General features: G+C 40.7%; 3 protein-coding genes across 3 annotated transcripts; 1 reads left to right on the plus strand and 2 right to left on the minus strand.

Annotated features, from left to right (window-relative positions):
* Positions 1-83: 83 nt before the first annotated feature.
* On the minus strand, positions 84-8,214 carry itpkcb (inositol-trisphosphate 3-kinase Cb). The gene is made up of 7 exons (XM_079558856.1): positions 6,944-8,214; positions 2,387-2,486; positions 2,091-2,304; positions 1,810-2,014; positions 1,358-1,459; positions 1,200-1,271; positions 84-1,114 (listed from the first exon to the last, which is right to left on the minus strand). The coding sequence occupies exons 1-7, from the start codon at positions 8,063-8,065 to the stop codon at positions 863-865; spliced, it is 2,067 nt and encodes a 688-aa protein (XP_079414982.1). The 5' UTR covers positions 8,066-8,214; the 3' UTR covers positions 84-862.
* Positions 8,215-9,482: 1,268 nt separating this feature from the next.
* On the plus strand, positions 9,483-18,142 carry gfm1 (G elongation factor, mitochondrial 1). The gene is made up of 18 exons (XM_079556709.1): positions 9,483-9,681; positions 9,793-9,945; positions 10,003-10,135; positions 10,220-10,424; positions 10,540-10,656; positions 10,734-10,884; positions 11,116-11,270; positions 12,048-12,132; positions 12,212-12,349; positions 12,553-12,654; positions 12,745-12,801; positions 12,899-13,036; positions 13,188-13,270; positions 16,819-16,981; positions 17,045-17,189; positions 17,275-17,435; positions 17,516-17,569; positions 17,650-18,142. Exons 1-18 carry the CDS (start codon positions 9,607-9,609, stop codon positions 17,779-17,781), a joined length of 2,247 nt encoding a protein of 748 aa, XP_079412835.1. The 5' UTR covers positions 9,483-9,606; the 3' UTR covers positions 17,782-18,142.
* lxn (latexin) lies at positions 13,326-16,229 on the minus strand (the record flags this gene model as incomplete). The annotated part of the gene is made up of 7 exons (XM_079565407.1): positions 16,177-16,229; positions 15,823-15,990; positions 15,684-15,746; positions 15,057-15,231; positions 14,840-14,976; positions 14,267-14,329; positions 13,326-13,442 (listed from the first exon to the last, which is right to left on the minus strand). The coding sequence occupies exons 2-7, from the start codon at positions 15,958-15,960 to the stop codon at positions 13,326-13,328; spliced, it is 693 nt and encodes a 230-aa protein (XP_079421533.1). The 5' UTR covers positions 15,961-15,990; positions 16,177-16,229.
* Positions 18,143-19,172: the final 1,030 nt, after the last annotated feature.

Below are 19,172 nucleotides of genomic sequence, written 5' to 3' on the forward strand. Positions count from 1 at the left end.
TAAATTGCTCAAATAGAAAACTTCTACTTAAACACTTTATAAACATTAACAAAACCAAATGCTGTATTGTATTTGTGTATTATTTACAATATAACTTAAGTTTTCCAGTTTCGACTTAATACAAACTTCACAAATCAAACGCAGACTTAAACAGATCATTCAGTTTCAAGCTTTTCACCATTTTATTCCCAGCAAAATGAGAAACACTGGTCAACAGCTTCGTAAGTCTGTTACTGTGCTTATAGTGCGCGAGTAAACCCAGGACTGCTTACAACTGATACACGCAGAGGCACTACTCGTTTGTTCAATGGCTTTGAGAAGATCCACTGTGCTTCCTTGCAAAGATGGCTGCAATCTCCTAAACTTGTGTATAGCTGCTTATAAAAAATGAAACCAACTGGCGTTAAAAACCTTCTGATGCCAGCTTTAGAGATACTTTGGGATGTCTTTTTTTTAAACTTGAGTGAACTCCTTGGATAAAAAAAAACAACAGTTCACATCAATGGAATGGATCTTAAATTGGCATAAACAATAAACGTGCCTTATAATTAAATGTATTTACACACCAGGCAACACATGGTTTTGACTGTAGTAGTGTCACTGCATAAATGACAGTTCATAGAAAGCATTAGAAAAACACTGCTCCTCACAAATCTATGTGCCAGAGGATAAGATGATGAGATGAAGAATGCTTTTTCGTTCTTTGTCAAAAATCAAGGCGTAGGCATCATTTTCCTGCATATATTTTTGTGACATGAAGCTGCCTAACCTCAAGTCCCCTTTGGCAAGTTCCGTTCATAAAACAAAGCGGGCTTGCTGTTAAAAGTGAGTAGGAATAATGTATTGTGTACCACTGTGCAAATCAGTCGGCCTTGGATGAGTCAATGTTATTTTCCTCTGCCTCTGAAGAGGTTTGTGAAAGCATAGTGGTGAAGATGTCGACAAGATTATCCAGTCCCCAAAGGTAGCCATCTTCCCTGTTTCCCTCGACCCACGGCGTCCTGTGGTCCAACGTGTGTGGCTCTGGGAGAGGAACGGTCTTCCCAAAGTCAATCATCCACACTCTGGCCTTCTCCGACGCATCATGTACAAAAAGTAAAGAGCTGCCCACGACCTGGAACGGAGAAACAGCGAGACGTCAGCCAATTGAGGAAATTGTTGAGAAATACTGTTTTGTTTTGTTTTAAACATTTTTTTACCTCGTGCGTCCGAAAGAATGGAGATTTTTCTAGCACCGATTTCAGCTCCTCCAACTGTTGCAGGTAGAGTTTCTGAAACATGAATAGACGAGCAATGGTCACTGTGGCTGCTTCCCAAACGTTTTAAAACACAGATAAATCATCAGCCACAAGCGCACCAAAATCTTAGTGTTTCCCTCGACAAAGTCCTCCAGAGCCTTCATCACCTGCTCCTTTTGCTTCGTCTTCTTAAAGTTAGTGTTGCAGGATCCATCAGCTTTCTATGAGGCATAAGAAAATGTTTGTTGAAAAAACAGATGTCAGGTTATATTGTTCAAATAAAAACGTGCTTGAGCCACATCTTTGACAGCACCCAGACTGGTCAGACTAGAAACACAAGACAAATTGTGTGCAAACTAAAACTAGTGGGATTATAAAAAAACAACTCAAGACCTGATTCATTTTCTATACATGTGAACAAATAAAGTAAAAGGGCTTAATACATTTCACCAAGTTTGTCCTATACACAATTAAATTTAAAACAAACCCCTCGATGTTCTAAAGTGGGTGTCAAAACTCTAAAATGGGCAAAGAAGCAATGTTTTTGTAAGGTTCATTTTGTCTTGCTCACTTTGATGCCCTCTATGCGGAAGCCTAGAGTAGCTGTGGAGCTCAGCGTCTCCCTCCACTGCATGTATCTGGGTTTGAGGATGCCCTGCTGCGCTCGCTCCTCCGCGGTGGGCGCCTCGGGATCAACTGCAATCATTTTGTCGAACATGTCCTTCCGTAGTCGGGGACGCTCTCTGGCTTTGGTCAGCTCCTCCTCCAGATATGTTCTAATCCGAGAAAAATCATTACAATTTTAGATGAACGTTAGTGTTGCCGTTTTCTGTGCTTGCCCGTCCGGATTACCTGCTGCCCATTTTACAGTCCATGATCGAAGGGGATTCGAAATCTGCCAGGAGGTCATCCATTACATTATAGTCCTGCTCGTCTTTCTTCACCACGCCGTAATAACTAGGGACATACGGCTGGAGGACGTCTTCCTTGAGCTTCTGTAGACACTGCTGCTCACATTCACAATAGCGTTTCAACACACGGCCATAGTCCCCCGCTTGGAAGTTCCCTGAGGCAGGCAAGCACAGTTAAAACCATAATAATGCATATAAAACAAATGCCTGAGGAAAGGTAAGTTCTGCATTGCATACCCGCATGGCCAGCGAGCTGCACCCACGGGTATCGCTTCTTGAAGGACACGACAAAAGGCGACCAGTGAACCATGGTTTTCAACTTATGCCAGGACTTAGTCTGGAAAAAAACAAGAATATGACACTCGTCAAGTCTTTTAAACATATTTGTGGTGAACAGTAAGCTTCTTGTTTATTTCTTAATAAAGCGTTGAGCATAGGGCAGCACAATATTACATAAATGTCTACTTTTGCAATATTTGTTCTCCCACATCATAATTCTCTATTTGCATTTTCTAAAAAGCCTTTATTGTGCTGGGCTGGTAATGTTGTAAAATCTTGCATCTAAGCTTGTTTTTCATCCATTGTGTCAAAACACTTAAGAAAATACTAAATCAGGACCGAAATAAGCCGAAAATCACGACTAAAACTGAACTTTTGCACATTATTAAGTTACCACACATTTTGTTTCGGGTTGCTTTAGAAACAAAGGTCCACATCTCAGACAGATGGAAGACCTCAGTCCTTAAATCCATACATCCTTATGATATGGACATTGCGTCACTTAGTAACAATAAGTTGCCGATATATTGCTTAGCCCTAGTGAACACATACAAGCGGCAAAATGACTATTCACTAATGACTATTCCACAAAGAAACACTCCCAGTACAGTCCACATATTTACACACGAGGTAGACATTGGCCAGGTGCATAAAGTACGTGACAAAGCCCATTCATAAAACATTTACTAAAGTGGCTGAGGTGGGTGTTGTAAAACAGAGCTGTACTGTCTCTGTACTGCAGTGTGTGTGCGTAGTGGTTATCTGCGTTGGGAAACACCAGAACAAGGACAGTGTGCAAGAGGGACTTTGACGCAATCAATGACAATGATTAAAGCTGAGTGTGTGGGAAATTGCAATAAGTGGCTTGTAGTTGTGCCCCTCCTGTATAAATATTGATAAATACAGTGAATCATGTCCAGTGACTTTTACAAGCAGTTAATTTACATTGAACATTGCTACATATAATAGTCGTCCTATATTGTTTATCACATGCAAATGATTACAGGGGTCATTAAGTAAATAGCAGTTAAAATAAGTACAGGACATAATTGTGAAACTGAATTGATTTTATGGTGTGAGTTGACGCCTGCCCCTGTCATGTTTACATGTGGCCTCTCCCTGTGCACTTCACATGCATTCTTTCCACAGCTGTAACGCTACACTGTCACAACACAATCCTATGACTGGATAAGCACCGACGCAAGCACTGTGCAAACTGTAATTAAATATTCTTCTAATATTGTTTTCCAAAATGAAGCAGGACTTTTGTATGTTCATATTTTTTATTTTTTATGTTTAGGATTACAGAATCGGTTTGGGTGAACATACAGTTTCAGAACACGCCCATTTTATGCTGAATTTTGTGAGCTTTCATTCCAATAGAGCCGTGTTTACATTCAGCCATGAGCATCAGAGTAAATTTGTTTTTTTTATTCTAATAGCTTTACCAGACTGACTCTTACTCCTCTCTACAAAGCAGGTCTCCCTAACAGCTAGCAGTAAGGTTTGTGCCTTCTGTGCATAGTGTCACTCTCCTCTGTGCCAGCTGATCAGTGAATGCATAGACATTTTATTGAGTTCTCCCCACAAACAGTGTTAATTTTGACAACATATTTTAATTTAGTTTTAGTCTTTTGACTAAAATGTAATTTAATTTTAGAGATTTAGTCAAAAAAATCTTTTCAGTTTTAGTCTAGTTTTAGTCGACTAAAATTGTAAATTTAGTCGACTAAATTTAAGACAAATTTAGTCGACTTTGCATTTATAATATTCATTATAATCATATTTAATCAAGGTCCTCCGCTTCATGGAGCTGCTCCCACTTGAACAAAGCTCAGAGCTGATCATTTGGCAGTGAATATAAATGATATGAGGCTCTTTTAGACTATCAGTGTAACTTTGGATGATTTTAGTCTCTCCTTTTCATTTTAATTTAGTCTTATTTTAGTCGAATAAAATATCTGGACATTTTACTCATAGTTTTAGTCTCATGAGAAACTTTTAATTTAGTTTTTGTCCAATTTCAGTCAGCAAAAATATCACTTTGACTAAAATTAAGACTAAATATTTTAGTTGACGAAATTAACACTGCCCACAAAAACAATCAAGGGTCAAGGGGTTTTGTGGCGCCCTGGCTCAACACCTCCACAGAGTCACACAGTCCTGACTCCACCGGTTTGCTGAATGTCTCTCCCAGCATTTCACTCCCTATCATGTTAAACATCCTATCAACTAATAACAACAATGAAGTCTGCAGACCACCAAAGTATTTGTAATGTTGAAAGAGTAATTCCAGCTGAATTATCAATTACATGATCAAGCCAATGTTACTATGCTGGTTTTCAGTGAATAACAATACACTCAAAACGATCTACGGTTTCACTGAGAGTCTATTTCAGTGAAACATGACAGTCCAGGTGGGGTCCACACAGTAGATTCACAGCAGCTTCAGTGTCACATCAAGACACCGTTTGTTTGCCTCTTTATAAGCTTAATATAGGACAAATTAGAGTCACAAGTGGCGTAGGTGATATAATTTCTCACAAGAGGAATAAAGATTAAGGAAGTCCTCTCAGTCTCGATAAGGAGGTCACGTTGGTTCCTCAAAGGTGCAGCAATGACAATAAACAAAGCAGTAATTTCTCCAAAATAAAGAGGACTGAAGCACTCACTCAGATGAAGACAAAATCCCTTAGTTTCTCCAGAGCTGATGATCTCAATTCCGAATCTCCAGTTTCAACACACGACCCTCATATTCTTTCACAATCGGACACTGTCAGACTTCGACACAGAGTAATGCTGTATTTTTCCCAACTGTCCTGTTCTCCTCCTACAACACAATACACTCTATCCCCGAAGTAACTAATCCATTTACATCAGGCAGGTTTCTATCACCATTGTCTCTCACATCCCCTGAACCCCACAGGGCCTGTTCTGACCCCCACAGTGATACCCTCATGACAGACACACAGCATGGGGGCAGGGACAACCGGCTGTCCCCGTTGTTTGTCGACTTGACAAATTCCCCAATACTATGACATCTACAGCACAGTGTGACAATGCAGGACCTGTCAGACCACTGCTATCGACAACTCCAGCAATTTCATGTGCATTCATTGTTTTTCAAGTACTGTCGAAGCTACAGCTCTCTTTCACTTTACCAATAATACAAACCACATCCTCTTCCACACGAGAGCCGATTATTCTCAAAGCAGTGCAATGGCAGAATGACATAACTTTCTAACCGTCTTGAGTAAAGCTAAGCGAGTGTACTTGGATCATGGCTTTAAACTGTGTAATACAAGTTTAGCAGCTTTCTATGCTCTCATGTAAATATGGCGTGGGAGTTACATATAGGACTGCTACATACATGTCTAATAAACAAATGTACAATTGTGGTCTTAGAGAATGAGTATTTGTGTTGTATTATTTATTATTTTTTTGTGACAAATGCGTAATTCTCTTTAACAGCACCCGGCTGCCTCACTTCATCTGTTTATTTAGTTCAAACGTGCAAAATCTAAAAATATCCATCTGCAGATGAATTTAATGCACACTGAAATTTTAGAGGGCAGAGGCCTGTCAGAAAGAAATTTAAAAATACTACCATTTATAGAAGTGATGTTGCCAGGCAACTGGTTTTCCATGACACAGAGTGAACTCTGCAGGTATTGCAGGCAACATGTCTCAATGTGCATGTGTGAGCAAGTACTACTCACGTCACTTCCATTCACAGGCTAATAACTGGTTTGTCCAGGAGACACTGTAATACAGCTTTAGGTACTCGACATACCACACACCCTTTTGAAATTACGCTATGACATTACAGTGTACGACCTACAAGCCAAACACAACAGTATCTGAAGTTACAGAACAATGTTTTGTGAAAAGGGTATGACATGACCTCGGTTTCCCGCATGAGTAATGTCCCAACTTTTTTACATTAGGTCATCCCAGATTACAGTAATGGTGAATTGGCACATCATTCATCCATTCTGGCCTCATATGTGTGCACCTGCAAAGGCAGTGGACACTGTGATGATATTGTAGCATTCGAGGTTCACACGAGAAAGTCTGTGTGCTGTGAGGACATCCTGTTGTTAAAAGACGTGTCGTATTCTTTACATTGCCTCAGTGACCTGAGGAGAAGCACCTCAGCCTCCCATCTGGAAAGTTTAAAGGAATCTCTCTTCAGGAGGAGACTTGGGCACTGGGCAGGGTTCACACAGACACAGGTTGTGAATCATGCTGAGCTGGCAGCTGTAATAGCATGACACATGACTCAGGCAGCAAACAGCCATTTGAGTTTCACAGCTTTTACTTAAAATGTTGGTGCACAATTGTGGATGCAATTTTCTTGTGTGCTTTATTTGGGCACTGTACTTTGTTGTAAGTAGACATGCATTAAAATATTACTCATGGCATTGTTTATAGTTGCATATTTGCCAAATAGAAATATGTCAGTAAACCATTTAATAAGAGTGTGGCAGTGCTGGGCTAGTAATAGATACTCACTCCTGAGCCATCTTCAGGACTACACAAAGAAGATGTGCGTCCAGGAGAAAGGCTGGACTCGATGTCACTCCCAGTGAAGTCATCCTCGGACTCCTCAAATGAAGAGGCAGAGGAGAGGCCAATGGAGGAGGAGTTGGACAGCTTTCTGGGGGAGCGCATCAGGGCAGGGGAGCCTCCACATCCACTGTCCGAGCAGGGAGAATAATCATCAGGCCGAGGCTCCAGACATCCTCCGCTGCTGAGGGACAGCCCTGGCCTCTCCTGTGGACAGCTGGGGTCTCTAGTTATAATGAGTTTAGGTATTGTTCCTGGAAAACATTGGCCTTCTGATGGAGTCTGATGAGTAGGGCCACAGTCTTTTTGGTTTTCTGCTGCAGCTGGACACTTCTTATCCCGTGCCAGTGCAGGAAGGCATGAACCAGTCACACTACAATCGGATTTTGTCATTGTATCCCAAGTCAGCTCTTTACAAGGCCGTCCACTGCACAGAGCTTGATCAGTACGAACACTAGGCAAACTTCTGTCAGAAGTGAGGAGTGGGCTGTCGCTGGTACTCATTAGTTTCTTAACCTCACAAACTGCCCGGTGCTGCTGGTCTCCACTCGGAGAGTATTTTTCCATGGCTCTAGTCGAAGGTACCGAGGCATTGTCCTCTGAGCAGCCCACACCACTGAGATCTCCGCTGCGCGTTTCCAAACGTGACGCATCCGAAGGGCCAGCGGCTGCCTCTCTGTTCACTGCGAGCTGAACTGTATCGTTTCTGTCATGTTGCAGGCCTTGGTTTGAGTCGATAAAACCAGGAGGTGATACGCGTTGTCCGGCCTCAGCCACAGACTCATCCCTCGGTAACTTTCCAACTCTGGGCTCGCCGCGCGAGGCTGTTTGCTCAGCGCCTATTTCGTTGTCCAAATCTGCTTCGGCCCGACTCGAGTGTCTCTTTCTCCTTCCCAAACACGTCAGGGATTTCTTTTTCATCGGATATCGTTGCAAGTCTTCGCCTAGTCGCCTTTCTTTGCTCCTAAATGCGCTGATACGGAGGCGTTGTGCCGTCTCGCTGGCTTTCCATTTTGCTCTGCAAGAGCTGCCAGTGCGATGAGAGAGCTCTGAAGGAGTTTGACCCATCCCGCATGCCGTAGTAGTAACAGTGCGTCTGGCACGCCCTTCGTGGTTCTTTAAGGATCGTTTAAATCAGATGACTGTGACTTAATGTAATTATACATCAATGACCGTAATCCGTTAGTCACTGTGTCCAGTTAAAAGGCCACGGAAATCCTGAAGAAGCATGTCCTGTCTTCATAAACTGGAAGTAAAACAAACACATAATTAACTATATCAGTCAGTGAGTTTACAAGATAATGTTTCACAAAGCACGTATTCTTTATGGTGTAATAACAGCAAGAGAGCACGGCCCAGATTGTACGTTCATTTTGTGGGCTAGAAAAACGGAATAAATTATGGATCTGTTGATTAACTGTATTTTTAATACTGTCACCATGTCCAAGTCTCACTCCTTATTTAGGCCTAATGATAATGTTTAAGAGGTGTATTTATATTTGTCCACTTCTGACTTTAGGAAACTCAGTCAAAGAGGAATGCTCAGTGAGAGGAAATGAGACAGGAAGAATAACAGTGGAAAGAACAGCTCACTGATTTTTGAGCACATTCTTATGAAATCCAATAATAACCTAAATGTTACTACATTCGTATTATAGGTCTGTGGGGACATGGTTTCCAATCATCAGCTATTTCACAAAAGTGTTGGTGGCCATATAGAAGGATAATTTATACAAAGTATATTTTATTAAACGATTTCTAGTAACCTATATTTTATTTAGCCTTTACATTATACATAAAAATAAACAAAAATCAACAGGAAATACTTCAATATCAACTGTAGTCAAACACAGAACAACACAGAACTGTAAACAAATAAATAAACAATTATAGTATTCATAATATAATGAAATAATAAAATGAGATCACTTACCCCACAGACCCCGTGAAGTTAGATCGTTTTTACCGCAGTGGCTCAGAAAAGCAATATATGCCTCGCTTCTGCTCTGCTCGTTTTGTGCGGCGATGCTTCTTGATCTTGTAGAAGAGGCACCAAAAAGAGGAAACACTCTCAAAAAAAATAATGGGCAGTCTCAGCTGGCTGTTTGAACACTGATCCCAGACCCAGTCGAGCTAAAACAAAGAAGAAACACATTAATATTAAACATTACTTAAATTAAATAACAATCATTTAATAAAACCAAACTTTTACCAGAACTGGCTGTTCACAGGAGGTTCACATGTGCACGTGCACGCCCCATTGGGATTTTAGAAAGCTGCATTCAAGTGTTGGGGTAAAAGCAGCATATCATACCTTTCCTTACACACATGTTTGTCTACAACCTAAGCATTACTGTTTAGTAACTGAACTTCACATAATGAAACTTTCCAGTTTGTGTCATATATCCGGGCCGGGCAGCACTGATCTATATGCTTTCGCTTTAACTGCTGTTTGGACTAAATTGCTTTCCGTCGTACATCCGGAAGTAGACTCTGGTCTGGATCCGGCGCGTGAGCCGCGTTCATCTATGTAATAACGGAGCTGATGGCCGAAAACTACATGGGTGTTGTGTAAACTGTAAAACGCAAGGACACGGTGTGTAGCAGCGATGAGTGTCTTAAGAGCCAGCCTGGCATTGGCGAATCATCATTTTTCACCGCGGAGAAGTGTCACTTTGAAAAAGGTATCTTTCATAACAAGCTCTCGCGCCTTTGGTCTCAATGTCACTGTCCGCTCGGTCAGTTTATCCACTGCAATTGTGTATTAAATTAATCTGCTGTTGATTATTTCGCAGATCCTTTTCAACAGCTGTCGGTCATGTTCGTCTGGTGTTTTTCCCAATGAGCGGATCAGAAATATAGGGATTTCCGCTCACATTGACTCTGGAAAGACCACACTGACAGAGCGCGTCCTCTATTACACCGGCAGGATAGCAGAAATTCACGAGGTAATACTTTCATAAACCTTTGTGCTGTGGAGCAGTCAGTGAAGGCATCTTTCTTAGGTGAAAGGAAAAGATGGTGTTGGAGCTACTATGGACTCAATGGAACTGGAGAGACAGAGGGGCATCACTATTCAATCAGCTGCGACTTACACCGAGTGGAAAGACCACAACATCAACATAATAGATACACCAGGTACCTGTTAATGCTCTCAGGCATTCATTACAGCAGAAGCTCGTTTATGACAACTATAATGTGTTGTTTTTTGTTTTCCTCAAGGTCACGTTGACTTCACTATTGAGGTGGAGCGGGCTCTTCGGGTCCTGGATGGAGCTGTGTTGGTTCTGTGTGCAGTCGGTGGAGTTCAGTGTCAGACCATGACAGTCAACAGACAGATGAAGCGCTACAATGTCCCATTCCTCACATTTATCAACAAATTGGACCGATTGGGTGCCAATCCTTATCGAGCTTTGCAACAGATGAGGTATATCATATTCAAAAGAATGTGTTGTCAAATCGTAAAGTCTCTTATTACAACACATTTATATATTTTTTACAGATTTAGCAATTTAATTAGTTTTCTGTTTTTTCTTTTGCAGAACAAAGCTTAATCATAATGCTGCCTTTGTGAGCATACCCATCGGCCTGGAGGGAAACATGAAGGGCATTATAGACCTCATCGAGGAACGAAGCATGTATTTTGATGGACCTTTTGGGTGAGCTTTGAGCTTAAAACGTTAATGTCTAAAAAAAGATGCTTATGATCTGATAGAACGTTGTTTTTTCCCACCAGTCAGGTTATTCGTTATGATGAAATTCCCGCGGACTTTCGTGTTGAGGCAGAAGAGCGGAGACAGGAGCTCGTGGAATGTGTGGCTAACACAGATGAAATCTTGGGAGAAATGTTTCTTGAAGAACAGATCCCGACAAATAATGACTTGAAGGTTTGTAATTGGGAGGAAGATTTGCGATATTTCAATTTTTATTATATTCATTTATTTATTTCAAGCAAATAATTAGAAAAACAACTAAGTTAATTTAAACATTTTGTCCATTAATTAATTTGTTTTCCTAATTCTATCAGCCAGTCGTTGCCATGTAATATTATGAAGGGGAAAAAAAAGTTAGGTCCATGTATATAAAAATATTAACCTTATATGTCTTTTATTTTGTAGGCTGCAATCCGTAGAGTCACCGTACAGCGTCTTTTCACCCCAGTGTTAGTGGGAACAGCCCTGAAGAACAAAGGTGTTCAGCCTCTGTTAGATGCCGTTTTGGATTATCTGCCCAATCCAACTGAAGTAAACAACTATGCAATACACAATGACGAGTAAGTATTAATGACGCTTGCTGAATGTAGTGTCAAATTATTCCTGCCACGACTAGAAGTACTGTTAGGTTGTAATCTTAGGGGGTCATTTAGAAAGCATGTCCTTCACAAAAACGAGTAGCACATGCAAAAGTGGATCAGCAGCAGAGGGACAGCCTTTACATATCAGAATGGAGGCCCTAATTCTAGCATACAGCTTGCACTCGCTGTTTCGCACCTGTCTTCATGAATGACCCCCTTAGGTTTAAAAGAGGCGTTACAATTACATTTGAAATTGAGTTGCCTTAACCTGTGTAGGATAACACTTATATGCATGCACAAGTTTGGCTACATGTGCCTCCAGAATTAAATCACTGAGCTTTAAAGGGACTATACAGAGTTTAAAAATGTTAAAATTATGTATTTTCTTCAGACCTGTTCACCACAACTGCCTCTAAAATTCTGCACTGTCACTCAGAAAGGTGTTAATTAGGGTCCAAATTGCAGTCATGCATGAGCTTAATATAGAAGCTGCAGTTACACGTATGACCTGAGGTGGCAGTAGCGAGTATAAACTTGGCTAACTTGCATCTAGCCCCTTTAACTGCTAGATGCCTGTTCGATCATCCTATGAAGACTTGATTTGAGATGGGATGGTGGAAGAGGGGTTTTAGCCACAGGATCGGGCAACCCTAAGCATGGGGCTCATTCTGCTTTATGATTTGATAATGGAGCATGTCTTGTATCTGGGGACACAAATACGGTTAGTCATACCCTTCTTATTTGCTTGCTCGGCAGAGGTACAAGTGAGTCATCTAAGATTCTTATGGACCCTGCAAGAGATGCCGCTAATCCCTTTGTGGGTCTGGCTTTCAAACTTGAGGTACTATTCAGTGGCATTTATGAAATCTAGAGATCTGCAGCAGTCAAACTTAACTTTTTTCTCTGTGTTTTCGTTCCAGGCAGGACGGTTCGGTCAGTTAACATATGTGCGCGTGTACCAAGGTTGTCTGAAGAAGGCGGAATACATATACAACACTCGCACCAGCAAAAGAGTCCGAGTGCAGCGACTCGTGCGGCTTCACGCTGACCAGATGGAGGTGAGAACGAAGCACTGAACACGCTGTATGTGATAAATTGGAGAAAGAAACATGACAGCATTTTTGGGTTCCTCTTTTTGCGATTTGCCAAGTGTGCACGTCAGTAGTTTCCACACGCGTCAATTAAACCACCAGCGACGGCTTGTTTGTGACGTTTCTGGTTGTCATTAAAACATCGGATGTCCTGTGTTTATTTTTGCCAGGATGTCGATGAAGTCTACGCCGGTGACATCTGTGCTCTTTTTGGGATCGACTGCGCAAGCGGAGACACCTTTACATCCAAGTCCAGTGGAAATCTCTCTATGGTAAGTGCTTTCTATGCTTTTGTTTTTCATATTGTCTGGGTTTTTAATTCGAATATGGCTCTTTCAATATAAATGATGAATGTCCAACAGGAATCAATCCATGTCCCAGAACCTGTTATCTCCATGGCCATGAAACCAGTCAACAAGGTATGCATGTTTTTTTTGTACTCCCTTTTTTCATATTATATTTGAATCAAAACAAAATGTATTTTCTTTCTTTCTTTTTTTTTTTTTTCTTAAATAGAATGACCTGGATAAATTCTCCAAAGGCATCAACCGTTTCACCAGAGAAGATCCAACATTTAGAGTGCATTTTGATACAGAGAGCAAAGAGACGATTATTTCAGGAATGGGAGAACTGCATTTAGAAATCTACTCGCAGGTGAGACCTTTTGGTGCCGTTGCAGTTAAAAAAGTGCTTGTTTATTGTATTTACTTGATGGGGGCAGATGAAACAAACATAGATTATGTACATGAGATAATACGATCACTTTCCCAAACATTAGTTACAGTCTAGGTTGATGTGATTTCAGAGAATGGATCGGGAATACAACTGTCCGTGTGTGATGGGAAAACCCAAAGTAGCATTCAGAGAGACGATCGCCAGCCCTATCCCGTAAGTGCCTTTTATTGTTATACATTTTAAACAACACTTCTGTTTTACCGCAAGTTTAGTCGCTGGCTGGCGGCATTTTACATTCATGGCAGTGGGGCAATTTCTCCTGTTGTAGTATTTTTACCCCCTCCTGAGGGGACCAGCTGATCTGAAGGTTCCAGCGCAAAATGTCCTGTAAAAAAAAAAAAAAAGCCCCCAAAAAGTGTAAGTAAAGGCTGCCATTCGGGACAAGACCATGATGTAACATTTCACAGTTAAAGGAATAGGCCACCGTTTTTATATACTAAGATATGTTCTTACCTCACTTTAGTCGAGTTAATATATCCCCGTCTGGTCATTGTCCGCGCGCTCTGTCACGCAAACGGAGCACATACGCAGCCTCTCCCACATGTCACATAGCTCCGAAAAAGCTCACGATAGAAGCTACCAAGCTCTTCCACGTGTTCCCTATTTAAATAAAGTTACGTGAAGTGTTTTCATGCGAAGTATGTTTACACAGAAATGTAGCATGTCGATTTTATAAGCAGATAAAAAGGGGTACTATATTGTGAGGCGTAATGATACGAGGAGTAAAACGTCCGCGCAGTAACTCCTAAAGGTTATTGACGGAAGTGAGCGGGGGAAGTCTTTAGGAGTTACTGCGCGGACGTTTTGCTCCTCGTATCATTACGCCTCACAATATAGTCCCCCTTTTTATTTGCTTATAAAATCGACATGTTACATTTCTGTGTAAATATACTTCGCATCAAAACACTTCACGTAACTTTATTTAAATAGGGAACACGTGGAAGAGCTTGGTAGCTTCTATCGTGAGCTTTTTTGGAGCTATGTGACATGTGGGAGAGGCTGCGTATGTGCTCCGTTTGCCTGGCAGAGCGCACGGACAAAGACCAGACGGGGATATATTAACACGTCTTTAAAGTGAGGTAAGAGCATATCTTAGTATGTAAAAACGGTGGCCTATTCCTTTAAATAAATTTGAAAATGAGCAAGTACCTGTGAAACCATATCGTGTAGTAGAACAAAATAGTCAAACTTCAACTCATCTGTGTCGGTGGCCTAACAACAAAACATACAATAATACTGCTTATAATCATAGTTATGTCAGATTAGATGTACAAAAGCCAAACACATGTTGGAGCGACCAAACTAAAGCTTTAACAGTGGAAATATCCTACATGATTGGGTCTTTAAAACGCACTTTTGGGCACTTTATCGCCAAGGACTGTGTTGGTTTGTAGCTCATTGTTTGGTCAGAGGGCCCTCTGTAGGCAGCAGCAGGATTTGTCTCTCTTAAGCTAATAAATGTAAACCATACACGTTTTCATTAAAAGCTTACGGTACGTCATCAAATCAATGGCACAGCTTCTCAGAATAGGTCAAAATGTGGAGGACAGTTTAGGGAAGGGAATCTTAATCGTATAGCGCTTTACATACGATACAAGTGCAAAGGTTGAATTGAGTTTGGTGCATACAAGTAAACGAATGAATGAATTAAAATACTAATGCAGGTATGTTTTTGTACATAATGAAAAGCTCCAAAAGTAAAAAAAAAAAAAAAGGACGTACCAGCTGTGTGACATTGCCGACCTGAGCCATGCTATACAGTGTGTTTTCATTGGACTCCTGCAGCATGATGAAGCTGGAGGCCACAATCCCCAGGTGCCTGATGGGCTTCATTTCTGGATCTATGCGACCGTGACTATCTAGGATGGAAGGCAGACATGATTAAAGAGCATATATTAAACAACAATTACCATTTTTCAAAGCAAAAGCCAGTGCATACCAGGCAGGTTCTGTGCCGACAGCATGCTCGTGCTCGTCTTCAGTTTTTGATACAAAGCCTCGTCATCTTTCGTTGTGTTCAGTTTTTCAAACTCTTCACACGATACTTGAACTTCAGGTGAACTTTGTCTTTCTCCCCTTGGAAACAATACTTCTGCCGTGCATTTATGAGTGCTCTAAAAATAAGCCAAAGACACAAGATGAAGTAGATGCCCATAAATGTCACCTAACCGGACGAATGGAGAAAAAAAAGAAAGATACTCAGCAGAATCACTGAAGTCAATGAAGAGTGAAGAATAACTCTCTCCCTCCATTTTTTTAAATTTTTTATCATATAGCTTTGTATAGAATGCGCAACCAATGCCAGATGTCAGATTTTGACCTGTTTTGACAAGCTTTATTGTACTGAGTTTGTCAAAGGTGTGGTGCATACTGTGTTACTATAGCAACTAAAAGACAAACTGGCGAAGTTACAACATAATGTAATGATTCTTTAGTTGGCCGTTAAAACGTGACATCCCCAGAACATTTCCAACCCTTTACTGCAACAAATATAGTTTTTGGGTCAAAAATCAAAGTAAATCAGTGTTAAAGTGATATAAAATTCACACTATTCATTTTTACTTACATTGCTAAGCATCTCTTTAACTGAGATTTCTAGTTGATACTTTCTCCCAGAGTTGGCCACATCCTAAAATACAACAGGTAGAGTTTTAATAGCCATATAGTATCTAATCCGGTATAGTCGTCAGTGAAAATGTCCTTACCTCTGTGTTTCCACTGTGGACCTTTTGTAAAATAAACACTTTAAATGGGGAGCCGTAGTGAGAGTTGATGTAGTGCAGCACAACCTTGGCCGCTCTTTGTGCCGGGTAGTGATTGGGGTTCAGCTCTCCAGTCTCCATCGCATCCTCCACAGCCTCCTCGGCAATAGTCTGTGAAATGTAAAGCGTTAATGGAGAAAAGTTTACAACAAAAGGACAGGTGAAAAGGACTTTGACCAGGATATCAGGAGGCTGGAACTGCAGTGTTGCATTGATAAGAAACTAGACCCAAGCACTTTTGAATAGACGCTAAACATGTAATGGTTAAATAGAAAAGAGGACATAAAGTAAAACCACCTCGACCTGTATTTGTTGTCTTCTGATAGACTGGCCAGGTTGAAATAACTTCCGAATCTTCCTCTGTCACCTCTTACATGTGGAAACTTCACTTCCCACTTCCTAGACTTGAAGCCCTGCCCATATTTAAAGAGACATGCACAGTTTGGAGTGGAATCGAATGGAATACATTGTGTTCAGGAAGTACTAATCAAAACCCTAAGTATATACTGTATGTTTTCCATTGAGGGTTGATACGGATAATTTATGTTTTATTTATTTTTATATAGTATTTTTCTTTAATAATATCTTCACTCAAGCTTGTGTAGAGCCTGTACTTTTCTGTATAACAGGCAATGAATGTGAATCACCACAGACTTTTATGAATGTTCAGGAATGTCACTTTATCTTCTGTCAAGGTTTTTATCGATACTGATTTTAGAATCAGACTACTGCACAATATCTGAAAACCTTCTGAACCCAGTGCAGGTTCAGTCAATATGCTGAACATTCATACTCGTCAGCTGTATGGATAATACTGTATTGTCGTTGAAATGAAATGGCTTTTGTTTTTCATAATAAGACAAATTGAGATATTCTCTGATGAAATAGGGGTCATGGATAGAAAAGCATTGCTAACCAGTGGTTTAATTTGCCCTGTAGGTTTGACTTCACCCATAAGAAGCAAAGTGGTGGCTCTGGGCAGTACGGTAAAGTTATCGGCGTCCTTGAGCCTTTGGAATCGGAGCATTTCACTAAGCTGGAGTTCGAAGATCAGACTGTTGGAACAAATGTGCCAAAACAGTTTGTTCCTGCTGTGGAGAAGGTATTTTCCCAACTTGTCTTCATTACACGGAGTCTTAGACACTGACCCTCTGTCCTTCTGCAGGGATTCAGAGACGCCTGTGAAAAAGGGCCTCTGAGCGGACACAAAATCTCAGGAGTGCGGTTCGTGTTGGAGGATGGAGCCAACCACATGGTTGACTCCAATGAGCTCTCCTTCATTCGTGCAGGAGAAGGGGCTGTTAAACAAGGTAAAAAATAGAAAAAGATATCTCGCTGACACATTTTTTTTTTTTTTTTTCGTCACGGTTTAAATAAGGTTGGTTTTCTCAACAGCGATGGAGAAGGCCTCTGCTGTCATTCTGGAGCCCATCATGGCAGTAGAAATAGTGGCTCCACAAGAGTTTCAGGGAGTGGTCATCTCTGGAGTCAACCGGCGCCATGGGGTCATCACCGGACAGGACGGGGCAGAGGGATACTTCACTTTGTATGCTGATGTACGTACAACTTACAGACCTGCAATATGATGAACCCAACAAAAGGCACCAGTTTAACGGCTGTTTACTGGTTTTCACAGATTCCTCTCAATGACATGTTTGGTTATGCCACTGAGCTTCGCTCCTGCACTGAGGTAGGTTTACTGGTGTTTAGACGCTTACATTTATGTACAACTTCCTAAAATATTTATTCTACATGCAATTCCTTGTTTAGGGAAAAGGAGAGTACACAATGGACTACAGTCGATACCAGCCCTGTTTGCCTGGAACACAAGAAGAACTTAGCCACAAATACTTAGAAGCTACAGGTCAGCTCCCAGTGAAAAAGAACAAATGGAAGAACTGAAAAAACCTTCTCGGTCAAAACTGTTGGACAATAATTTATTTTTCTCATAATTAATGTACGTTTTTATCTGTTACTGATAAAGTACCATGTTTTAAATTGTAGACCCCCCCTTCCCAGGTCTTCTGCCCCATTTAAAAAATACTTATAGGGTTGTTCTGAGTAATATTACACTCATTCGAGCAATGTTAAATAATTTATCATACAAAGCATCAAAGGTTTGTTTTGTCTGAACGCATGTTGGATTTTGTACTATGTACAAAATGTTAATATCATGGCAAATATATGTAATTTGACTTAAATCAGTAGTAAAACGTACTGTTTTTCAAGAAGCTTGAAGAAAATTTCACTGAAACATTTCCATTGTTGATACGTATGAGCCGTAAAACCAGACTCCTCAAAGTTTGGCTGACCTTTGCTGTGGCAGGAGGAATGTTGTTGTCCATTACGTCTTCAGGCTTTTCCGTAATACTCGCATTCCCCATTGTCCATGTTAACAGTACGAAGGAAATTATGACCCAAGGAGTCATATTTTATTCGAAAGCTATTGTTGAAAAGTATCTAGCTAGCAACTGCAGAGAAGTAAAGGAAACAGTCCCTCCTCCAGTTTAGAGTTGTGCAAGACCGGGAGGATCGGAAAGACAGGAGATTGAGCACAGCTGGTCGTTCCATGTGAAATCATCAGAACGCCCCACATGACCACCTTGGAAGTGCGTCAAACTTCAAGCTGTGAGAGTTATTTATGTACTCCACAAGATTGTGTGTTTGGAGTTTGTATCATTTTTTATGATAATAATAATTAGATTTTAAAAGTAGGTGTGTCGGGTCAAAAGCATTTACTAAAGTTTCTGCCGATCTTAAAGTTAATGAACATTTCAGGGTTTGTTCTATACCCCGTGTACTTCAGGTGTAAAACATATGGTATCGCACACATCTTAGAAATATAGAATTTATTTCATGGTTTGTTCATATTGTTTAGAGAACACAGTTGCAAACAAGTTGGGTGTGAGGCAATTTGTTAAAACATCTGTACAAACATCCAAAGTTCAATTGAGTTCTGTGCTTGTTCTTTGCAATGACTAACAGCCAGACAATTTATCCCTGAAAATGTAATTCATTTTGACCAAATGTTTGAGCTGTTACAGCCTGCGGACCTTTGAATTTTACTGACCCCTTTTTTAATGGAACAGAGCAGTGTTCTGCCATATGTGCAGCAGCATTAACAACTTTTTTTTTTTAACAACACAGCATTTGTTGTTTTTGAGGTAAAATGTTATTTCTAGCTTCACCTCACCTTTGTTTAACCTGACAGCCAACGCCCGCCTACAGCTCATTTGTTAAACTGCATCACAGCAACATAAAATTACATTTAATTCTATGTGCCCATTTCTTTT

Source organism: Gobius niger (assembly GCF_951799975.1).
Source record: "Gobius niger genome assembly, chromosome: 1".
NCBI classification, from domain to species: Eukaryota; Metazoa; Chordata; class Actinopteri; order Gobiiformes; family Gobiidae; genus Gobius; species Gobius niger.

Coding starts and splice junctions, on each gene's coding strand:
- itpkcb (XM_079558856.1), bottom strand. CDS start 8,065: ATGGGTCAAACTCCTTCAGAGCTCTCTCATCGCACTGGCAGCTCTTGC. Junction 2,305..2,386: donor GCAGCTCGCTGGCCATGCGG/GTATGCAATGCA, acceptor TGCCTGCCTCAG/GGAACTTCCAAGCGGGGGAC. Junction 1,272..1,357: donor AGGGAAACACTAAGATTTTG/GTGCGCTTGTGG, acceptor TTCATGTTTCAG/AAACTCTACCTGCAACAGTT.
- gfm1 (XM_079556709.1), top strand. CDS start 9,607: ATGAGTGTCTTAAGAGCCAGCCTGGCATTGGCGAATCATCATTTTTCA. Junction 13,037..13,187: donor ATTTAGAAATCTACTCGCAG/GTGAGACCTTTT, acceptor ATGTGATTTCAG/AGAATGGATCGGGAATACAA. Junction 17,436..17,515: donor ACTTCACTTTGTATGCTGAT/GTACGTACAACT, acceptor TGGTTTTCACAG/ATTCCTCTCAATGACATGTT.